Source organism: Tachypleus tridentatus, chromosome 9, assembly GCF_004210375.1.
Source record: "Tachypleus tridentatus isolate NWPU-2018 chromosome 9, ASM421037v1, whole genome shotgun sequence".
Lineage (NCBI taxonomy): Eukaryota > Metazoa > Arthropoda > Merostomata > Xiphosura > Limulidae > Tachypleus > Tachypleus tridentatus.
This window is the reverse complement of record NC_134833.1, coordinates 143,854,828-143,871,283: the sequence shown is the minus strand read 5'-3', so window position 1 is coordinate 143,871,283 and position 16,456 is coordinate 143,854,828. Positions and strand designations below refer to the sequence as shown.

Here is a 16,456-nt window from a genome sequence, read left to right as displayed (position 1 = left end):
TATCTAGTGGCTGTAGAACTTATATTGTACTTGGAGGTAGAAAGACTAAATGAACATTTGAAAGTTGAACTTTTGGGTGCATTATCTAGGTAAAGTAGAATATTCCTATTTTCTTGTTCCATTGTTTTGTTTAATTTCTTCAAAAATTCCTCGAATATAGCACTTGTCATCCACCATTTATTATCAACTTTCCATCCCACAGGAAGTTGATTCTTCCTTAAATTTTTGAAACAGCACAGATTTTCACTTTTACTTATTACCCATTGTAAAGTTTCCTTAAATTTTAAAATTAGGGAAGATAGTTATTTTTTTTCATGAGAAGTACTTAAGGAGTAGAATTTTGCACTTAAAAGACAAATATATTTCTACAAATCATGAATCTAATTTAGCTTCAAAAATAATGATGGCAGAAAAAGAGCAGTATATATTCAACCAATACTTATTGTAGTAAAATGTCCAATAATTTATTAATATTTAAAGAAATTACTAATTAAATAAGAAATTTGTATTTTTTAAAAAACATTTTTTTCCACCTAACTCAGGTTCTAATTCTACTTGCTGAAAGATGTGGTAGGTGAGAGAGTTTTACGTTCACATTATGAAGGTTCTGCCATATAGAGGGCCTTTTATAAGAGAAATCTTAAGATAATGCTGCAAAATTTTGTTATTTCCAGCTTGTACAGTTTTCTGCCCTATGCAGTTTCCAGCTTTGACAGGTTTTACTGTTTATTATTGTATTTTTGAAATTAAATACACTTGAGATTTTGTATGTTAGGCAGTTATTTTTCTATACATTTGTATATAAAACCAATAACTATAGCTTAATGAGAGAAATATTTAACAAGAGCATAATTTATCCAACTAGTTTAATATTTATAAATATATGCATTTTGATATGTGTTAGGTCTACAGACAGTTGGGGTTTAGGTTGTCTTATATGGGAAGCCTTCAATGGTCCTCTTCCAAAACCCACATCTCTGAAGTCTTTAGGCAAGGTTGGAATATCTTTGGTTTTAGATTACAAAAAAAAAACATTTTAAAATTTATGGAATATTATGTCATACATAAATTACATTAAAATGCCAGATAAGTTACGATAGTTGTAAGACATTGTCTACTTTTTGCATGTTATTATTCTGTGTTCTTTGGTATATTATTTAATTAAATAAATTATTTAGGGAAGTAGTAGTATAAGAAAGTAGGGATAAGTGATTTCCAACTTCTGTGATGAGATAATTAGACACAAAATACAAAGGACAATAAAACAATAATATTAATTATAAACAGATATAAATTGTTATGATCATTAAGCTTTTAAGGATAAACAAATGTAGTTTTTTGTCACAATTTGCAGTCATTTTAAAAATAAAAAGGGTGATTTTAGAGATATTTCATAGTTTATGGTGGTTAAGTGGCTCAACAGATTGACTGAGTACATATAGAGGTGGTTAAGTGGCTCATCAGATTGACTGAGTACATATAGAAGTGTATAAGTGGCTCATCAGATTGACTGAGTATATATAGAGGTGGTTAAGTGGCTCATCAGATTGACTGAGTACATACAGAGGTGGTTAAGTGGCTCATCAGATTGACTGAGTACATATAGAGGTGTATAAGTGGCTCATCAGATTGAGTGGCTCATCAGAGACTGAGTATATAGAGGTGGTTAAGTGGCTCATCAGATTGACTGAGTACATACAGAGGTGGTTAAGTGGCTCATCAGATTGACTGAGTACATATAGAGGTGGTTAAGTGGCTCATCAGATTGACTGAGTACATATAGAGGTGGTTAAGGGGCTCATCAGATTGACTGAGTACATATAGAGGTGTATAAGCAGTTCATCAGATTGACTGAGTACATATAGAGGTGTAGCAAAAATGAGAGATAAATATAAAGTTTAACAAAAAAAAAGGTTGATATTTATTTCGGAGGTTTCATGGCTACATAAGTAAAATTTGAAAATCTTCAGGTAAAGGAAAACATTTTGAATATTAATATGAAAAATCACTTTGCAGTCAGAACAGACAACACTTGGACTCCATTTTTCACATGAGAATTTCAGTAAAAATGTTTAATTAAAAGATTATATTTTTTTGTGTGCAAAAGACTTGTAATGTTTACTTAGAGTTTGTCAAATTTTGTGAAGATACACAAAGCAATTTAAAAGTTATAATACAGGAACTCTAATGGTTCTCTCTGAGTTACAGGGTTGGTGAAATATACCGACCCCACAGCAGTGTTATCAGTATAACAGTTGATGTAACTGGTTTATCATCTACAAACTTTTAGCAAACCAAAATTAACCTATTTACAGTAGAACCATCCTAACAGACTTAAAAAACAAGAAATATTAATTTAAGTTAAAAAAAAAAAAGATTAAAAACATCAGTAGCTTTTGGTCCAAGTAGAATGAAAACACCAACCAGTTTGAAAGAAAAACCATTTAGAACAATCTGATATATGTTAGTAAAATAAACTTTTAATTGTGATATTAGTGTTTATTTACGTTTACTAAATGTTTACAATGTAATTTAAAACTAACTTTTCACGTAATTTTCATTAGTTCACCATTTGACAAAATGCTAAGCTCATTATGTAATAATACAGTACAATTTCCAGTTATAAATCTTGCTGAAAACTTATTCAACTGATTAACTCTCCGAGCCTGGGTTAGATCAGTTTAACTGAACATGTGACCTTTTATACTTATTTAAAAGTCTTTATAGGTTTAATACTTCAAACTTTCAGTACAGTGTGTGTATTATTACAAAATTTGGCAGCCTTTCACACACAAAAATATTTTTATTGAGGTATTTTTAACAAACTAAAATAATGACTTGTCAATGAATATACTGAAATCCATGTGCAAGGCAATTTTCCAGTTAAGACTAAAAATACTTTTATTCCTCTCAAAAATCTTAGATTTCTTTTGTGTAATCCCTAAAACCTCCTAAATATATTTCAAATGTTTTTGTTTTTTCAGTAAAACTTTTCTGTTATTCTTTCTACCCCATCTCAAAATGGAATCATTCAATTTGATTAACTTCACCAAAAATGAAATAAATCTAAAATACCTTTCTTATTTCTAGAATGACTTCAGGTTGTAACATGAAACTACCTTCTTTTATTTTAATGAGTTTAAAGCTCATAATCTGTATACATCTATAAGTAAATAAATTTTATTGGCCTTTAAACTGTCTAATTATTATAAGTTGTAAATCACTCGGGACACATGCAGCTCATGTTATGCTGTCGAGTTACTATAAGTTACTTACATGCATACCTAGAGAAACCTTTTTATTATATTATTTATTTTATCTAATATATATTTTAACTCATCTAAAAAGATCCCTGTTTTTATATTTTAGTTATATTTACAATAATAAAAAATAAACATGAAAAACAAGAAATAAAGTACTTAACCAAACATTTCTTGTTATTAGTGAAGCTTAAGCTTATTGTTTTATACTGCTGAAAGTAATGCATTAAATAATTTTTATTTAATTAAATAATGCATCAGAGAATACAAACTAATAAAGTGCAAAAGGCAGACAATTTCTTCTAAGAATCACAGTTTTTCTGGGTTTCTAATTATGCGACAAGAGCTGTTACAAATTCATTTAAGCTAGCTGTTCTGATTTCCATGAGAATTGAAGTTGTATTATAAGTGAAATTGATGCTTATCTGTTTAAAACACAAGGTAATATAATAAGTCATTTGATAGATGAAAACCTAGACTTTCTATTGGTTGTAGGTAATAAATAATAAAACTTAAAACATGTGTTGTGACATGTGGGTGTGGCAGGAAGGATCTGATTTTCTGTTCAATAACTCTCTAACCAAACAAATTAAAGGCTATAAAAATTGTAGTTTGTCTGAGCAATAATGATTTCATAGTGAGGAATTTACTCATAATTTCGTACTTTTTGAAGAGGTGATGGATAAAATAGAGGAGATGCCTGCAGAAAATGTGTCATGAGTATCACACTAGAGGAAATTTTGAATTTCTAAAAATATTGCTTTGTAGAATTAAAACTTAAAACGTCTATACTATTAAAATATGAATTATTAACTAAGATTCTATGCTATATTAATTGGTGTAACATAAAACAAAAAGTAGTTTAATTAAAATTTGAATGTAAGACACTAAAACTTTGTATCATGTGCACTAAAGGATACCTTGGGTGAGAGGGTTACAGGAATGTAACTCTTTTATTGCCATCTTCATTGTTGTAATTGTTTTGTTGAGTTTTCACACCCTCTTATTTTGTACTGAAATGTGTTTTACTCAATATGTGAATGCTGTATTAGGTGTAAAATTTGCATGAGGTTAGTTCAGTAATTTTTTGCTACTTTTGTGATAGCTTCTGTGTATGTATTATGTGAAAAATTTATATTTTTTTAGATACCTAAAAACCTATCTGCACATTACTGTGAATTAGTTGGAGCAAATCCTAGCAGCAGACCCAACCCAGCTGACTTTATAAACAAGTGTCGTGCAAGTGGTGGCTTTTTCAAAAACAGTTTTGTTGATACAATGATATTTATTGAAGAGATGCAGGTGAAATAATTTATGATGTTTTAAGTGTTTTATTATTATTATTATTGAATTTAAAGTAATTCTATCTCTTAAAAGTCAGTTTTTTCTGAATAATTCTATTTTTAGAAAATATTTTTCATTATTTCTTATATGAGTTAAATTGCTTTCAGAATGTGTTACAATACTGAAACAACATTCTTTGGCTTTTATGTCATACTTGTCACAAGTTAAATTCTTACTTTCTTACAAATGAGCAAGTTTTTATTTGGGCATATCTGCCAACAGTGTAAAGCACATTTTGTTTGGCACACTTGTCCTTAAAGTTTAAATACACAAGAATTTATTCCCATTTTCAAAGTTTTAGTACATGTGTGGTACAAATTATCTAGCTGTTTAGGTATTACAAATCACAGTTAAGATTTGATGATGTGGATGTGGTTATTATTATTTATGTGATGAGTAATTCTTAAACCACTGCATATTGTGGTATCCTGCTGACTGCTTCTATTGTATTTTAAGAAAGTATGTCTTTCATGGAGGTAAGAAGAATGTTTAGTTCCCACCAATGAAAATGATTGTTAATAGTTCAATCCAGCCATAAGTTGCTACCACACTTTTTCAGCTCAAAGAGCAGTTTGTAATATTTTTGTTGCAGTACATTCTAATGCAGTTTAACTAAAAATATAGATATTTATTTAAGCTAAAGTTTTTGAGTGCAATTGTTGAGGCTCTTCCTGTCAAAAACCTGATGTACAATTCCTGATAGTTGTTGATTGACATCATCACTATGATTGCTCTGCTTTTCAAAATAGAGTAGTATGGTCACAATAATATTGTATCCTATGTTATAGTCCCCCAGAAGCTCCAGAACATTTTTTACCTTCTTCTTGTGGACTATTGAAGTCCTTGCCACTAACCACTTCCTAGCACTGGGGTAGTATACCATGGAGGTCTGTCTTCCTGAGTGTGTACAATACCACTCATTTGAGAGTGGGGCAGTGACATTGTGCTAGTGTAGAAAGCAGAGACCGAGTGTTGGTTGTAGCTGGGCCAGCCATGTTAGTCCTTCCATGTGTTTGGATGGTACTCTCCTCCCACTATGGAATGGATTATGAATTCCTAATGCCACCAGGATTTGGACTGGAGATGCAACCCCAAATATGGGTCTTTCTTCCTACTATTTGTTGAATGTTGCTTCCCAGTAAATGTGGTGTTGGTCATAGCTAAATGAGACATGAATTTTCATATGTTTGAAACTGCAAAAAATATTCCCAATGCTGCCACGTTTTGGACCAGAGAGGAACACCCATTTAGATTTTACACCTTCCTTCCATTTTTGAGGTGAAAGGTAGAGGGCTGTCTTCTTACCAGAGTATCCCATTATTTATGTAATTTTTTCTTAGGGTTCTTTGTTTCTGCCTTTTCTGGTGACAGCGTTACAAAAGGATGAAGTGTATACCTGGCTCAAAAGTGGTACAGTCTCCCACGTTATATTGTGTTTAAATTCCCTTTTATACCTCATGGTTTTTCTTTAGGTACTTCCTAAATGGGGATCATCTTGCCATTGACCCTCCACTGGTTCAGTGTGAGATTCTAGCTTTTTGTTAGTGGAGTTTGTTAGTGAAAACGTATTTCCAATTGATACTTAACTCTACTCGTATTTACCCCGTCTTCCTCAGTTTCAGTGTAATTTTATGTGATTTGAAAAATCTTGGTGGTTAACTGCAAGATTAGAGAAGGCGCTAATTATGATAGGGGTAATGTTACACTCCTATTGGTGGAAGATTGCTACATAATCATTTGCATGTCAGTAAGCAGAGACAAGTGAGAGTTTAAAGGTTAGGGGTGAGCTCCAATAGGGTGAAGAATGAGTCAAGAAGAGGTAAGATATCAATAGTTAATTTTTAGTGTCTATCAGAAATACCTTTTCAGTTTGGAAGAATGTTAGCTTTTTAAAATATAGCTTGTATCACACTATCATTTTAAAATAAAGAAATTACTGCAGTCAGTGTGAAGAAGTCAGAATGTTATTTGTTAACATAATAATATATGAATAAACTTTCTATTATATTCTTATTCATTCTTTAATGATTTTCAAACTTTGTAACAGTTGTAACTATCAAAAATTTAATCTTACAAAATAAATTGATGTATTCTAACTTTATGATTGTTGACATTCAATTTTGGCTACTTGAAGAATATCAGAAAAAATTAGGTTTTTCAGATGATGTCAAGAAAACTCACTTGTAGAGAAATATATATGCAAAAACGGCTCGTTTGGGTTGAGAAAATATTTTACATAGAAGAGTGGACTGTTCAATTTGCAAATTGGTAATTTCTGATTACGTGAACCTGAAAGCTGTAAACATGCAGTCACAGAGTAATCTTGTTGCCACGATACTTGCATGTATACTTAGGCTTACTGACTGATACTTACAAACTATCACTTAGATCAAAAAAGCTTAGAAGCACGCCTATATTAAAGATGTACATTTCGGCTACTGAAAAAGCCTACATCTAGGCCCAATTATGTAATTCGATTGGTAAGAACACAAGAATCACAAGAACAAACACACAATTTATAGGCCTGTGATGCAAAAAAACAATTCAACAGACCAAACTGTAGGGGGGGATGATTTTATGCACCATACCCCCCACCTAAAATGAAGGGGGGTTGTATCCCCCTATGGTCTATGCCCCTGGCTACGACACTTAAGGCTCCAACACTGTTGTGAGCATGTGAAGCACTACTGATTTGTCCAGAATAACAAACCTGGCAAAATGTGTATTGTAAACCGTATTGCTGTAATATGTAAATAAATATTTTTCTCTCTCTTTCTTTTGATCTTGAACAATGCCATTGCTTGCTTGTATGGTACATTTTCACATACTGAGTTTAGGACTAAAAAGTAACTTAATTCTAAGTTGTGCCTGAAACAGGAAGGAACTATATCTAAATACTTTTAACTCAAATATTTTATAATCAACATTGTTTCATTTTCTGGCACATATTTTGCATAATTTATGAAAGAAAAGCTGATATTTTAATTTCTGCATAACTGCAAGGAGTTTTCTATTTTGCATGTAAAAAAAAACAAAACTTGTTAATTTGTTTGACCTAATTATCACTTGAGAATATATTATCCAATTCTTGATTTTTGATTGTTTCTTTTCGTTTTTGTACAGGTCTGAGTTGAAACCTTGCTTTGATGCCACAGCAAGTGGTTTACTCATTTATTAATAAAACATGGTTAGAAAACAACTGTGAAAAAAATTGTCTTAAAAGTAAAGTAAATATACAGGTCTAAGTTTTTTATAGTTTCTGTAAATATTTCTTTCAGTTCTTTTTTATTTTTGAATTTTGAAAGTATTTGTGTGTGAAATTATATGAGTTTTAGATAAGAAATTTAGTTTTTGTTTTCATTTTTAAGTAACCACATAATTACATTATAAAGTACAAGTGCATTTGTTTCAAATGTTTATTTGTAATTTCATTATTTCTTTCAGGTGTTATTAGGATGTGCAAGTGTATTTGTTATAACTTGTCAAACTTTTAAAAAAATCTTTAGACAAACATCGTATTTTAAAAAAGGAAAATGGTATTGCCAAAGTTACTTTTTGCTTTGCTAGTCCTTAACACGTACATTTAAATATATACAAATTCTTATAGTGTCATAAAGAGAATCATCACATGGTATATAGATACCTACAATACTGGGGAAACTGCTTTAGAACAGTTATGAACTGTGACAAGTTTTAGGTTGATAATAAAAATGTAGCTTTATATTCATATAAGATATCAAATAAGGTATGTCTTTCATAAATTCTTCCTAGTGGCACAGCAGTTTGTCCTGTGGACCTTCACTAGTTGAAATTGGATTTTCATACCCGTGGTAGGCAGAGCACAGATAACCCTTTGTGTAGTTTGGCGCTTAACAACAAATAACCACCCAGGAATATAAGCACAAATTATATTTCTTCATGGCAGTTACAATTCAGATCAGCTATGCTGATGAGAACTGAAATAGCTGAAAATTGCAGTTATGAGCTGACTGGGATATTATGAAAAGCAAATGTTTCCATAATGTTTGCTATTTCTTTGACACTGTTGAACAATATTATATAGATCAAATAGTATGATATAATGCTGGCATTCAAAGCAACAACTGTGAGCAAATTAACAATATTTTAACACAATTTAGGTAAACAGTTCTGTATAATCATCATAACTGTAAAAAGATACGTGTTAAAAATACCTAATTGTAAAAAAGTAACCATATTTAAAGAATTTAGTTGTTAGTAATTCCTGATTGTAAAAAAAGTACATATGTTTAAACAGTTTCTTGATTAATGATACCTGTACATCAAAGGACAAATTTGTACTCTATATTTTTACGTTATTTGTCATGGATATTTTACAAAAAAATCTTGTGGAGTATGTGTGTTTTTTATTGTTGAATTAACTCTTATACAACATAACTTGAAATTGAATGTATATCATTGTTTATTCATATAAAACATCAGTACTTTTACTTTGTTACAGATCAAGGACAGCCATGAGAAGAGTCGATTCTTTGCAAACTTAACCCCTTTACTAGATTCGTTCCCACAAAACATATGTAAATACAATATTCTTCCACAACTTGTAAATGCTTTTGAGTTTGGTGATGCAGGATCTGCTGTTCTGTCTCCAATGTTTAAGGTACAGATATATACATGAAGATAAATCTTAGTATATATTAACTTTAGATACATATGTTTTTTTACTTCAGCACACCCTGATGCCAGTCAGTAATAAGACTTATCAAATGAGAAATGGAAATCTGGTACTGTCAGTCTAAACATGCATTTATGTGGTATATTAAATAGGGACAAAAACTTAAAAATGTATTGCCACTTCTTTTGTGCGTTTCTTTTTTGTATTTCCATACTTTAAGATTTAGAGAAATGTCTTAAAACAGTTACCTTGAAGAAGGATCCTCAATCTTAAAAAAATAAAAACTTGTATCTAGATTAACAGTTAACTGATAATTTATAAAAAAAAAATAGTTGAAACTGATTTAGCAGACAGAAAACAAATTTTTGTAATAAATATTATAGACAACTTTAAAATTCCTAATTCCAGAACTGAAGGTTATGAGCTCTTTATTAAAGAAAACCTTTCCATTACCATGTTGTTAATATTTATTATTAAACTATTTTTCTTAAAAAAATTAAATATGAGTTCCAAAATAACAGTATGTGTTTGTATTGTTTTTTCAAAATGGAGAAATGTTTTTGTATCCACTGGTAAATCAAATGAATGTAAATGTGATGCTTTTGACATTTATAAATATCAGTAGTTTAATGTTCTCACTTCTCCAAAAATAAAAAAAATAGAGAAATTTATGAGTCTCATCTGGGATTCAGTTCATTACTAATATCATTTTCAAAGCAAGTTCATTATAGCGTCAGGTTCTAAATGTTTCGTCATTTAGAAATTTACAAAGAATACAATTTAAATGTCTAGTCCACTGAAGAGAAACAATGAAAACCACTGTTGAATAGTTGAAAAAAATAAAAAAAACAACATTTATTAATGCAAGAATATCAGTTTATATGAATTATCAACATTTAGAAATATGTTTTCAAGGATAGTCATAATTATTCATCAAAAAATATTTTTAGAAATTATCAGTAGATAAAAAGTACCATGCAAGTATAATAAAGTAAAATATGTATATTAATAGGTGTCAGACATTTTGTTTACTTGTTTTATTTTAATGTTTTTTTTTATTGGAACTTGTCTTTCATTGTTCACATTAACTTTTATTTTTTTGACTAGCTTGGTAAGTTGTTAGATACAGAACAGTATCAGAAAAAAATAGTTCCATGTGTGGTGAAACTGTTCTCTTCAAAAGATAGAGCAACAAGAGCTAAACTTCTGCAACAGGTATATCATATTTACTGTTTTTATTTGCTTTGTATCACCTGCTAACTTTTATTGAACTTAAGGATTTGTATAAACCTAGAATTATGTCACATTTTGGTGTTTTTTCAGAATTAGTTCTGAAAACATGTATACTTGAAATTAAATACACAAAGGAGAAAACTGTGTATAAACTTAAAACAACATGCTGTTGGTAAGCTTTTTATGGTAACCTTTTTGTTATAATTGAAAAATAAATTTTGATTCCCTTTCACATTATAGATATATTACTGTGAGAATTTGTTCAATGAAATATGGATACAGTTTGCAGAAAAGGATTTCTAAAAACAAGTTAATGACTTTCTGTTTCATGCAAACCAAAGGTATTAATATTATATATGGTGAATTTTGACTGGTTTCCACTGCAATGAACTTGGATCATTATAATTACTGTTATTGCTTCTGTGATCAAAGTGGACAGAGGTTGTTTTACTCCTAATTGTTTGTGTGTTTGTTAGCAAGATGTCCTGAAAACAGCTGAATGGAAAGTTAGCCTTTGTTTGGATAATGATCCACCTTAGAAGTGATTAGTTTTTAAGATTATGTAGAATATTATTTCTCATTGTCCTGCTAAAAATGATCTTTGTCTATTAATAATGATGAACATACAGACATATGTTTTGAAAGCCAAATATAGTCTTTACTGCATTGTGAAGGTATGCACTGTACCTAGTGCTTCTGTAGTTATTATTATAAAGAATAAACACAGGTTTGCTGTAAGATTGTGGTAATGTATTTATCATTGAACAGGTTCTTCCACATTAATCTGTTAAGAATAATACCAAGTCTAGTCCATGTAACAGTACTGGCTTAGTTTTCCTTCTGTAATTTTTTACAGGCTATGTTACTTCTGACACTAGTATTAGGCCTAAGTTCACAAGCAAGCATTTCAAAATAATTTCTGAAACTATTGTAAGCCTAATACATTAATCAAATGTAACAGAAATTTTCTCAATTGATAACAACTGACTTACTGATTGGTGGAACAAAAGTTGTAACTCTTATTGAATTACTCAATTAGACTTCTCTTAGTTATCAACTATTTGTATTTATTCTAAACTTGCATCCATCCTGCAGGGCCCAGCATGGCCAGTTGGTTAGGGCACTCAATTTGTAATTTGAGGATTGTGGGTTCTAGTCCCTGCAACACCAAACATGTTTGCCCTTTCAGCCATGGGTGCAATATAATGTGACAATCAATCCCACAATTCATTGTTACAAGAGAAGCCCAGTGTTGGTGGTGAGTGGTGACGACTAACTGCCTTCCTTCTAATCTTATACTGCTAAATTAGGGATGTCTAGCACATATAGCCCTCATGTAGTTTTGCATGAAATTCAAAAACAAACAAATAGTCCATTATTTGCAGAAAGTTTGTTTTATTATTATTAATATTCTTGATTTTAATGCCTTGTACTCTCCAGCTAACACTTAGATTGAAACACTGAGTATATAGCTTACAGTATTTTCTAGATGCTTTAATATACATAGTTAATATTTAAGCACTGAAGTTACTGTATTACTCATGTGGAACATAGTTTTCATTGTTTTTTGGTTATATAAATAAAAGAAAGGAAAACTACAGTGAATATGTAATTTTCATTCTGCTTATCACTAAGTGTTTATTTATAATCCATTTTAACAGACTGAATACAAGTTCAGTTGGTATTCCAAATACAATGTTTTAAAAGTGGTTGTAAAAAACACCAATATATGACAATTCTGTTTTGTATTCTCTGATTATAATTATCAAATTTTACTTACTTTGAAAGTTAATATCATTAAATACAGTAGTACTTAACAGTAAAGATCACGATGAAATAAAATGGTGGCTATAAAAATTGCTTGTTTGAAACCACTTTAAAATAGCTGAATATTAGCAATGGCTACTTTGCAGTATTGGCTGAGCAAAACTAAAGCTTATTATACTTATAAAGCCTCCTAAGTTGTTATATACTATGTTTATAGAATAAGTTATTGAATGTTTCACTATTTCAGGGAAAATATATATCAAAGTGAATATTCCAGACAAATGTACAGAAAAAATGACAAGCATTACTGCTTTTATTCTTTTACGGAACTCTTCTGTCTGAAGTCATAATGATTCCTTTGTTATACCAAAAAGGATACGTGTGTGTGTGTGTATGTATGGAGGTTAAGACTGATAGATGGTGTGTCCCCATTACTATGCATGTCCTACTTCTTCATTCACCTCAAACCTAGGGTACCTTTTATAATCCCACATTGTAGCTTGTACCTTGGGATCTCTTCAGTTGATGCAGCGATTTTTGTTTCGGCTTGTTTTTGAGCTAAAATAACAAATTATAATTAGATAAAGGTTTGGATTTGCTGTTTTTAATACAGTCCTTTCTTATGATTTTGCTTATTTTACTGTTTAACTTCATTGAAATGTAATTACTTTCACTGTATATACATAGATGTGGACATACACACACATAATGGACAATGCACTATTTTGGGCATATAAGTAGATTTCAGTGCAGATTGGTAGAAATTTTGATGAGTAATAAAACTGAATAAGGTATACACGTGCTCCACACTTGGCATTGCTGGCACAGAAAAATATAGCTAATACAAAGGAAATAAATAAGTACAATAAAACACATTTTAAATTTTATAAAGACAAGTATGGATTGATATATATGAAACATAGCTAGCTATGGTAATATAGAAAACTTTAATGCTACAAAAAGTTTTGAAATAAAGAAGTCAAAACTATAAAAATTGAATAACTCAACTAAAAAAACTTTTATCCCTACTTTAGCTGAGACCAACATAATTACAATTATTTCTGATTACTTAAACTGTTACAGAATTTAGAATGCCAAGCAAGCTCAAATTAATTTCACTAAACTAAAAGTACTAAAATCAGTGTTTCAAAACTTTTACTATATTTAAGTCGTAAAAATAGTGAATTGTTTTTTGTTTGGAATTAGTTTAATTTTGAAGAAAACAAAAGTTTCTCTTGTGGACTGAAATCTAAAATTATATATGTTGATACCCACCCTCCTCCCACCCTAAAAAATTAGGAGCAGATTTGGAACAAATTTTGTTATGAGAAAATGAAGTAAACATTTATTTTCTGTGTAAGTAAATATAAACTAAACTTGTATTCTTGCCAGTATACATATGCCATACAGGTAGGTTTTTAAATATTTACAACATAATGTTTGAATAATTATTCCAAAACACCTTTTAACTCTGTAACTTTATTTATCTTTCTTAACAGATGGACCAGTTTGTACATCATCTTCAACCTTGTCTTATCAATGATCAGATTTTCCCCCAAATCATCCAGGGATTCATGGACACTAATCCAACCATTAGGGAGCAAACAGTCAAAGTTAGTAAAGTGTATTACACTGAAATTATCTCTCTTAATTCTTTGTTTTTTAAATCAATGTTTTAGTAAAAACTTTCTATTATTTCTTTCAAATGTTTAAGTGTGTTTTTGCCATCATTTACAGACTAATTTCAGTCATGGTTTGAAATCATTAACCATTAATTTTCATGAGGAAACATTAATTTGACTTAAGAAAGACTCAGATAAATTTATTAGCACTAAAAGTTATTAAAATTGTTTAAAATGTCTCACATGTGTAGACGTTTTCAACACAGTAAAATTAACATTCCACAAACATTTTTTCACTTGTATATTAAATTTCCAAAACACAATTACCTTCTCTCATAGTTTAGTGTTATTCTAACAAAAAAAAATTCTCTCCTATGCCTGTCTAAGGATTGGTATGAGTTATACCTCACTTGCTCCAGTCTTTATACCCCAGGATATTGCCCATAGTGATTTGATACATATACTTTCTATATGTAATTTCACATTAATACTTCTTCTTCATTTTTTTCTCAGTGGCAGAAATTATGTTCACTATCTTATGGGTTTCTCTTCAGCATTATTACTAGGTTTTCTTTTGGTTTCTTTAAGACTTGTTTTAGTGGGTTTTGAGTTTATTGCTTATTTTATTTATCTTACAAAAACAATTTGGAGACATTTTTTGAATTGGAATATATTTGTTCACGTCTTAGATGTGGAGGAACATTTGATACTCTGCAGGCATCTGGGGTGGGACTGCCTTTTACAGAGGACAGACAGTTCCTAATACACAGAGGTAGAGTCTTACATGCTTTCTCATATTTTTTCTCCCATGGACTGTGAGGCTGAGTCTGTGGTGGATGAATGGTAGACTGATGAGAATTTAGACATTATATTCTTGGCACCTTCCTTTGTTGAGTCATAGACAGATATTCCTCCTTTCTCTCTGTTTTTGCAAATAGTATATCAAGTTTGCAGTGTTTTGAGTAGCTCTCCTGTAGCTTAGGAATTTTCTCTTTCTTTATAGAGGCATAATCATTTGTCTGATTATCTGGTCTTTTTGCCTTTGCCAGACATTACTGTGCATGCGAAGATATTTTCTGATCATTTGCCTCATCCAATGCATTTATTAGATTAATCATACCTTGGCCTTCCATTCCTTAAAGAACCATAATTTGGATTCTCAAATATTAGATACTCTTCTTTCTATATGGGGTCATAAATAAGATGCCAGGTTTTGCATTAGTCAGTCTCAGTTTTCCAGAATTTGTCTGTCACAATAGTTTTGCTTTTAGATCATTTCTGCAATTGTTGTCTGAGGCTACTCGGAGATCTCCTGCAGAATTTTTATATAATATTTTTTATTTATTGACTTCTATTTTGGTCAGGTTGTTAGCTTTTGCTCTCTCCTTGGTATCTTGGTTGGTTTATTGTTGTGATCTTTTGGAGAGAGATGCCTTGGTGGAGGGAATTTGCTTTCCTGCTTTGGCTCTTAGGGATATCAGAGAAACTCCTTTTCTCAGGTAGCCTATATTTGCTGATATTCTTGATTCCATGGAGTTATGAGTGGATGTGGCCCACCTCTACTCTTTTCATTCTACTCTGGCTTCTTAACTGTCACAAAGATCTGCAGGATAGTTTCTTGTTTAAATTTCCAAACCTTCCTCAGCTCTGTGATCCATTGGAACATGAGTGATTCCAACATTACCAGAGGGTAACCTCCTCTGAGGTGGAATGAAGACTTACAATGTTGATGACTATCTTATAGGGTCAGGTCCTGTTGGGCTTTGACCTGGAGATTTTGTGCTAGTATGAGACCTTTCACCACAGATCAGTGGGTCACTCAAGTTCTCAGGAGAGGATTGGTCATTCATTTCATATTTCCTTCATTGTCTCTCATACCAGTTGGCTTTCCATTTCCTAAGGATCATCTCATCAAGCTGTTGAACTCGAGCCATATAGGATGTTTTGCACTCTGAGAGTTTTTATTCCTGGCCATTTGAACTACCAAGAAAGATGGCAACTGACAACTTATCCTTGACCTTTTTCATATCAGTTGTTTCCTTCAGCCTTTTTGGTTTTCAGTGTACTTGATTCTGTCACTTTGGTGGCTCTTTTCATCTGATCTATGGAATTAAACATTTGATATTCCAACTGTTTACCTTCATATTCTGGTCACAAAGTCTTCATGACATTATTTCCATTTTGTGCACTACAACCAGGTTTTCAGCTTTGTAATCTTCCATTTGACCTTGCATTGACCCCATACGTTTTTTGATGGAGTATAAGTTCCTTTTCACATGATCTTCACAATTACCATAAAATGGACCTCTGACTTCTTGCTCCTTCTCATTACTTTTCTGAACTTTACACTCAAATGCTGTTATAAGAATCTGAGAGATGGATTTCTTATTAAAAAGGAGAAACCTATTTTTACTCACATACAGTACCTTATCCATTTATAGGTGTTTTTCATTTGCAGACTTAGTAGGGTTTTGTCACTCACTAGATGAAATTGTACAGGCTGGTATGTGGGCAAAACCTAACACCTTCATATCTTACTATTTACATGATTTAGTGGTTTACTTCTTGGATGGGTT

The 16,456-nt window shown here is 31.0% G+C and overlaps 1 protein-coding gene across 1 annotated transcript in view; it reads left to right on the top strand.

The window, feature by feature from the left end:
* The window catches only part of LOC143226572 (N-terminal kinase-like protein), a 61,206-nt gene that overhangs the window by 20,750 nt on the left and 24,000 nt on the right, over nucleotides 1–16,456 (top strand). Inside the window, 5 exon segments of the mRNA XM_076457720.1 lie at nucleotides 905–995; nucleotides 4,407–4,562; nucleotides 9,085–9,243; nucleotides 10,366–10,473; nucleotides 13,758–13,871. Of these exon segments, the coding sequence (XP_076313835.1) occupies nucleotides 905–995; nucleotides 4,407–4,562; nucleotides 9,085–9,243; nucleotides 10,366–10,473; nucleotides 13,758–13,871 (628 nt within the window).